Raw genomic sequence first — 7,874 nt, forward strand, 5'->3', positions numbered from 1 at the left:
ATCTAATGTAGCCCTAGCAAATTTATGCACTAAAAGGCTGGCGTCATCATCCCCAAGAAAGCTGTCTGAGGGAAGGAACCAGCTGGAAGACAGTAAGGCTAAATGATCCAGAGGGATAGGTGCGGGAGGCCCCTACCCCATCCGGGACCAGCCTAAAAAATGACCTAAGTTGGAAAAATAAAAACCCTTGGCATGATCGCCCCATCGAGTAGGGGGCATTCTAAATCTAAGGAGACGTTCATCAAACTCTATAGGCCTACATCGAGAATAATCTTGAGCAGAAGGGACATGATGAACAACTAAGGGAGAATAATCTTGAGCAGAAGGTGCCTGCTCTTTACCAGCTTCTACCTGAAGAGCCCTCCCGACAGCGGCTTGAGCCTTAATATAAGCTAACTCTTGCTCCCTCCTAAAGAGGTACTTCTTGTACTAGTCTTCCGCGGAGGCGATAATGTCCGCCCAGAGTGCCTTCTCGGAGTCCAGACTGCGGATGTTGGGACAGAGAACCTTGGATAAGTTGAAATCATCCACTGATTGGCTCTCTGAGATTAGCTTAGCCCTCCTGCAGTTTGCAGTTGTGACTAAGTCCCCCACATTCAGCCCATCCTTATCGTACGTGGAGAAGACCTTGGCATGCTGGAGGAAGAGTTGGGTAGGGGCGGTCCAATGCATCGGAGGAACCCTGACCCACTCCGTGAGCAGTTCTGGGCATTCTACGGCTTGGAAACCGGAAGAAAAGAAAAACCGGTGATGATACTCCTTTACATTCTTTTAAAAATTAAAAGGGACCGGACCCTCATTGGCAGGATGGGCCCAGAGTGTGAAAAAACCATCTTTAAGTCTATCCCCCTTCTTGGAGATAGACACGAGTTCATAAAAGTATAAAATTTCGGTCGGGCTAGGTGAAGCCCAGCCTTTGGCTACATAGAAAATGAACAAGCCTGAAAGGAGGCGGTACACTTGGAGAATATGTTGATAGGTAGCAAGGCCAACAAAAATTAAGAAATTTATAAAGTAATCCTGAAGTGGTAGTATGGGCCCGGACATAAGGTGAGTCCGGCTCCAGGCCCCAAAGCCACCGCAGTTGCAGTTGGGCGTCTCCTCATCTCGGGGCAGACGGTGAAAAACTCCAGAGGCGGAAGGCTTGATACCAGCCACAATCACGATCTTCTCCAACTGGTGGGCACAGGTCAAGGTTGAGTGAAGCTCATCCGCCTCCCAACCATTGGATCTTTTCCAAGCGCTTAACCAAAAGTTCTACCCTAACATGCAAGTGAACAACAAAAGTATAAAGTACCCAGAAAACTTACACAAAGGTTGTGAACTAGAAGATGATGTTGATCGACGGTAGAATGCGGATTGGCAACGACGAAGGAATAGCAGTGAAAAATCTATGGTTTCTGTAATTTTTCTCGAGGAAGTTCTTGAGGCAAAATGGCGAAGTGGTGAAAGTATCCCAGTGAAGAAAAAAGGCTGGCTTTTATAGACCAGAAAGGGTGCAAGGCAGTTGTGATCGGACTCCATCGTATGGTGGGAATCGTAATTGATTCGTATTCTACGTTTGAGTACTTTTCTGACACCCTGATTAAATGCGTCAGTTTCTCAATGGACGGGAAGCGAATCGTTGACTGCAAAAAGAAAAAAATATTAATGATGACCATCATAAATGCAGCCCATGCGCTTGAAGCACGTGCCATTAAACCAATAAGCTGACCGGAGGCACCAAACAAGCCTCATTTATCCTTCACTAAATGAGGCTTGGGAGGTAAATGTTGCTCCGGATTTTGTCCAAAATACGTGGACCTAGATAAGGACGACACGTGGAGCCGTAAGGACCAGGGCTTAAGAAAATCGAGTAAGTCTTAGACGAAAGAGGAGTGTCTCAGGGAAGGTGTCTCCCGGAGGAGACATAAGGAGTATCTTTACTCTCCGGGAGGCTAGAGACATGCCAAGGCAGTTCCGGGAGGTACTGATATCTCTTGAACAATCACTTCGCATTTAATGCCGCATGAGGGAAGACGTATTGAAATCTCCATAAACGACATGACAGATGGCGTAAGCCCCCTTTTTGGACTATTACACTATAATCAATAAGGCTAGTGACGGCTACTTTATGAGGAATCACATCAATCAAGAGGGGATAAAATATTATATCCACCTAACTCCTAAGATACCTACGGTATAGGTCATGTATTTCTTATTTTGTATATGCTGGGAATATGTGCCCCTATGGAGCTAACACCGAAAGACAAGTGATCCATTCCTAGGGATCACCCCAGAAAAACACTACAAAATACCCCACAAATAGACTGAAAAAGGGTGGGAACATTCTGGGTTTAAAGGAATCAAAGAGAGAAAATAGGAGAGAAATCCACCATGAACATTCTCTGTAATAAATACTCTCACTAATAAAAAAGACTCGTGGACTAAGGCTCATTAATGCCCTAACCACGTAAAAATCTCATGCATTAAACTTTCTATAGCTCTTCCTACATATTATTTAAGTGGTTGTCGAAAACCTCGGTCAACAGCCATATTTTACAAAATTAAAATTAGTTCATAATATGAGAGCTATATTAGATCAAACATTTTCAAATTATTTACTTCGAATAGGTAACGGAACTGAAAAATGTCATAACGCTTTCCAGGTGATAGTTTTAGATATTTTAACTTTGATGAGCTCTTAGATAAAACTGAACAAAACATTCAAGAAGATTTTTTAAATACTTTGATTCCAAATGGTATACCACCACATGAGCTTGTATTAAAATTGAATTGTCCTGTTATGTTGCTTAGAAATATTAATCCCTCTGAGGGATTATGTAATGGAACAAGATTAATTTGTCGAAGCTTCGAACACAATGTTATTTATGCAGAAATTGCTATTGGAGAGTATAGTGGTAAAAAAGTTTTCTTACCCAGAATTCCTTTTGTGCCACTAAAAAATTACAAAGGTTCATTTCCATTTAAAAGAATTCAATTTCTGATCCGACCTTGTTTTACAATGACAATAAATAAATCTCAAGGACAAACTTTATAGTTTGTTGGACTATATCTTTATGAATAAGTATTTTCACACGGACAATTATATGTTGCTTTATTTAGAGCAAAAACAAGTGATGCTATCGAAATTCTTGTGAAACCAATTTTTGATAATACAATTCATGATGGTTGTACAAAGAATGTTGTTTACAATGAAATTTTATCTTTAGTTAATTGCTCTTGAAACATATTTACTTAATAATGATGCGCTTTCAGTTAAGAATATGACTATTATTTTTATTAATCTTTTCGGCAACCATGTAAGTACTATGCCCATTTATATTTGTAGATATCTTTTAGATTAATACACTTTAAATGTTAGTTTCAATCTTATAGTTTTCAAGTAGAAATTATTTTAGTGTAGCTTGATAGTTCCTTATTAACTCTTATATTCTTTTTTCTTCATAAGCTTTGCTAAGTCCTTTTCATGGCAGGTCATATAATAATTTAGACTTTATTGGAATCCCTTGCACACTTATTGTGAGTATCTTTAATTTTGTACCAATTGCACATTGATTATACTTATTTATTGTATATTGCTCATGATATACTATAAATTGGCTGAGGAGACTTTATAAGGAATTTCTAAATAATTATTAATTATTGTTATCAGCTGGTTTAAATTTAAAAATATTTGGGTAACAAGTCAAGTTTTCTCAATTGGTGGAGATTTGAAAATATATTGTGATGGTAGCATATAAAGACGAGGAAATCAACCCTAAATAGTCATGTATGTAAGTTCTTTTTATTTTTTTATGATTTATGATATATATTGATTTGTTGCTTTCTAGGAATATCAATTAGTAATTTGGTAAAGATGTATGTTATTAATCAATATTCTTAAGTTTCAACTTTTTAACTTAGTCATTTTATCATTATATATATATTTTTTTTTATACAGGATATACATATATATCTTACATTATACATATATCCTTACATCTTACTTACATACATAAAATCCTTTATAATATATTCTAGATCCTACATCCTAACCAATAAATTTATTATTCACCCAAAACTTCAACTATATAAAAAAGTTGTTACTATTCTTAGTTATATTTCAACTAGAATTGTAAATTGTTAAAAGTATTTTGGTTCAAGTAAAGATATGTATACTAACTTTAAAAAAAATCTTCCAAATTACACTTGCTGTAAAATCTTTTGCCCTTACTCTTATCCTAATCACCATACTTTTCTTCTATTTTGGTTTTCAGGGAAAAAAAAAAACAAATCCAATCACCATACTTTTCTTTTCCAACCACTCTTTTTACTTTACCACTTTTCATGCAAAACAGTAATAAGATTTTTGCCCCATACCTCTTTTTTACCAAATTCACTTTTTATCTTATCAGATCTCAAAAGACAAATATATAAAATAATAATTCATTTGTTAGTGATAAGTTTTGTATATACTTTTTTTCTCTTAAATATAAATAATTGTTTTATTTTTTCTGTTTTTTTAGTTAGTATCACTTCAAATCATGTCAATACATATCGTTGACTTAACTGTAACTATTTACAATCATCATTATTATATTTTTCCTTTTTTCTTAACCAAAAAAATTTACTTTATTCACATTATATAAATCACATTTCACTTAAGTTTCATTCACACATTCATATCCATAGGTTGAACTCTACACCCTTTTAGATTTCTCCCCGAAAAAAGCCTGAACTCTCCTATACTTGTCTAGAGAAAACTTGTCTTCAAAACAAAATGTGTATACGTTTTCTAACTTATGTTATTTTTTTCAAAAAAAATCTCAATATTATATAGTTTATATTTTCTATGTAAACTATATTGATATATGTTGCAGGAAAAAAATTGCAATGGCAGAACTTTATAAACTTATACCAGAGATTTCTCTTGGAGAAATGAATTGGACTGCCAAAGTTATTGTTGTTGAAAAATCAAATACAAAAACAGCAATACATAGTCCAACCAAATACATGAATATGACACTTATTGATCCACAAGTATATTATCACTCTCTCTAATTTGTTTTGTTCATGTGATAACTTTTTTTTTGCTTTTCATATTTTATTTTCTTCATATGAAAAAATCATTTGGTTTTTCACATTGTGTTGTTTTTCCTACAAAATTCTACTATGTAACATTTTTTTATCTCTAATAAAAATATAGGGGAACCAAGTGCAAGCAACGATCTATGAAGCAAATATTCTACCTTTTCAAGACACGATGGAAGTATCAAAAACATACTTAATCTCGAATGCAACTGTGAAGCATACTAAACTTCAGTATAGAAAAGTTGCTGGAGATGTCCAATGGACTATAAATGGGAAAACAAAAGTAGAAGAGCTCAAAGAAAATCACAATGCTCTATTATTTTCAAGATATAAATTTATATCTTTTCACAAACTCCAGACCTACATGGATCTTGAATCTGAAATTAGTACAATATTCATTAACTTTTGTGTATTTATACATATTAACATATATTTGATTTCATACAATTTTTAAAACAATACCATTATTTCATGCAAATCCTATTTTTTTTTCTTTTGTTAGGCATTTTGGCTATAGAAATAGACATGGGACTAGAAAGACAGGTTCAAACACCTTCTGGTACAACATCAATAGTTCAGGATGTAATTCTCATCAATGAAAAGTGAGTCTTTACTTTTTGTTCTCTGGTTTATTCTACTAAAATACTAAAATTAATTCATTACATTCAAATTTATTTCATTTATGTCTTTTCTTCTTTCAGGTTCCAGACAGTTACACTTACTATGTGGGATAACTTTGTAGACCATGTGTGCAACAATATTTCAAATGCTTTGAATAGGAAGCCAGTGATTATGGGAACACATCTCAAAGTTAAATCTTATAATGATAAAATACATATACATTTAACCTCAATTATATATGGCTTTTAAAAGATGAATTGTAATGAAAATTATCTTGTAGGTTTGTCTATTTCCACAAAACGTAATAGTACAATCTTAATTGATCCTCAATTTGAAGAAGTTCTCCAACTGACATCTTGGTTAGCTTGTTTTGTGAACTTAATGTTATTATTGTTCTTCATTCCAATTATTATATCATCTTCTTAAAACTAAAATGGTCTCTAATTATTTATTGTATTTTTATTTTATAAAAAATAAGGGTGGACAACAACATTGACAAGCTCAATGACATTGTCAACAACAAGACTTTTTGTGAAATTACTGTGGTAGCTCCTGCTGCAGAAAAATTAGTGCATCTCAACAAAATTAAAGATATGTTATTCAAGATATAGCTATAATCAAATTTATTTAATAATGCATTTAACTTCTCATCAATTTTATTGTATTTGTCTTATATTTTTTTTCTTAATGCAGCAACAAAGTTTTTGGGTGAAGGCAAAAGTCACTACTAAGTTAACTAATCAACCACTTTGGTACATGTCATGTGACAAATGCAATAAAGTCGCAAATGCTTGCAACAAGGTTGCAGATATTAACTACAATGAAATTTATGAATGCATCCATTGCAAGAATAAAAAGCAATTGCAGTTCTAAGGTGTGCTTTTAACTTTTATTTGGTATATATAATAGTTTATTTAAATTTTATATTTAATATATATTACTTTATTATCCACTTTATTATAAAATAAGTTGCATTATATAAAGTTTTATGTATATATTTCAGCTTTATTAACTAATCCTTATCATTTTTGTAGAGTCCGAGCTTTTGTTAACTTAGAAGATTCATCAGGTTGTATCAATGCATCCATAATTGGAGAACCTGCTGAGAAATAATTTGGATGCACAGGAAAGCCAGTTGATGGAAATGGACTCTTTGGTACATATATAATAAACAAAATTTGAAAAAAAAAATTATATGTGAAATGTTTGTTTATAATAATAATATTAATAATACTATACTTTGAATGCAGGGCCATGATAAGAAACTGCTTGATATTATTTACGAATCTTTAAACAAGGACTACATTATTTATCTAAGAGCTATTAAAAAAGACTCCACTATAGATGAATGCAAATACAATATTGTTTTTATCTTCGATCTAACTTTTGATATGGCTCAAGCAATATCTCCACAACCAAATGAAGTTGGACATACAAAAAATAAATCACTAAAACTGTAAAGTCCTTTTTTGGCAAGTTAGGTGACAAAATATTTTTCTTTAATGGTAAGATTGTTTTGCATTCATACCCGATTTCTTACCTTGTATATTCTATTTTTAGTTGCTTTTTTCTACGTTAGGAAATATGAACTTTTCAGCTGGACTTTCCTTTTTTTGGAAACTTCTTGTAAGAGAAGCAATTCTCTTATGGAAAGTTGGTTTTTTAAGGAAACTTTGATTATTGCCTTTTCCTTATTAATTTCGATTGTATCTTGATACAATCAGAATATCTAATCTGTTTTTGGCAAGAATCAAGAATTAATAGAGGATCGGACCGGATTATAGCAAGTTTCCAATTTTTGGTCTCATCTGCTGCGTCAGCATCCGAATCTGATGCTACAGATCGTGTTTTTCTTTGGAAAGTTTTGTACAGCTGTAGATTCGATCTTGTAGCTGTCTCTAGGTTTTATATGTTCTATAAATAGAGCCTAGAGAGCAGCCATTCGAATCAGCTCTTCCACTATTCATTTTTTGTATTTTTCTTATTTGTGAGGAGAGTCTCTTTGTTATGTGAGAATGTAACACCCTAACTAGCATAGGCGTATTACATGATTTTCAAACATACTATGCAGCTCGTTGCTAATCAACGAGGTTTATGGAAATCGTGATTAAATAAAATTTTTGCTTTTAATTAAACTTATATAATATTTCATACAAAATACTTTGGGATCCCAGTTACAA

General features: G+C 33.2%; 1 protein-coding gene and 1 long non-coding RNA gene across 2 annotated transcripts; both read left to right on the forward strand.

Annotated features, from left to right (window-relative positions):
- Positions 1 to 451: 451 nt before the first annotated feature.
- LOC133030089 (replication protein A 70 kDa DNA-binding subunit C-like) lies at positions 452 to 5,807 on the forward strand. The gene is made up of 5 exons (XM_061102301.1): positions 452 to 612; positions 4,863 to 5,022; positions 5,189 to 5,480; positions 5,576 to 5,655; positions 5,775 to 5,807. Exons 1-5 carry the CDS (start codon positions 452 to 454, stop codon positions 5,805 to 5,807), a joined length of 726 nt encoding a protein of 241 aa, XP_060958284.1.
- A 166-nt stretch (positions 5,808 to 5,973) lies between these two features.
- On the forward strand, positions 5,974 to 6,845 carry LOC133029929 (uncharacterized). The gene is made up of 3 exons (XR_009683862.1): positions 5,974 to 6,053; positions 6,173 to 6,568; positions 6,729 to 6,845. It is a non-coding gene; the product is annotated as an uncharacterized LOC133029929 (long non-coding RNA).
- Positions 6,846 to 7,874: the final 1,029 nt, after the last annotated feature.

Source organism: Cannabis sativa, chromosome 8 (assembly GCF_029168945.1).
Source record: "Cannabis sativa cultivar Pink pepper isolate KNU-18-1 chromosome 8, ASM2916894v1, whole genome shotgun sequence".
NCBI classification, from domain to species: domain Eukaryota; kingdom Viridiplantae; phylum Streptophyta; class Magnoliopsida; order Rosales; family Cannabaceae; genus Cannabis; species Cannabis sativa.

Bases quoted from the DNA above. Each gene is read 5' to 3' on its own strand.
- LOC133030089 (XM_061102301.1), top strand. From the start codon at position 452: ATGTCCGCCCAGAGTGCCTTCTCGGAGTCCAGACTGCGGATGTTGGGA. The intron at 5,481-5,575 runs GTGTATTTATAC...TTCTTTTGTTAG, and splicing joins TACAATATTCATTAACTTTT to GCATTTTGGCTATAGAAATA. The intron at 5,656-5,774 runs GTAATTCTCATC...TTCTTCTTTCAG, and splicing joins CAACATCAATAGTTCAGGAT to GTTCCAGACAGTTACACTTA.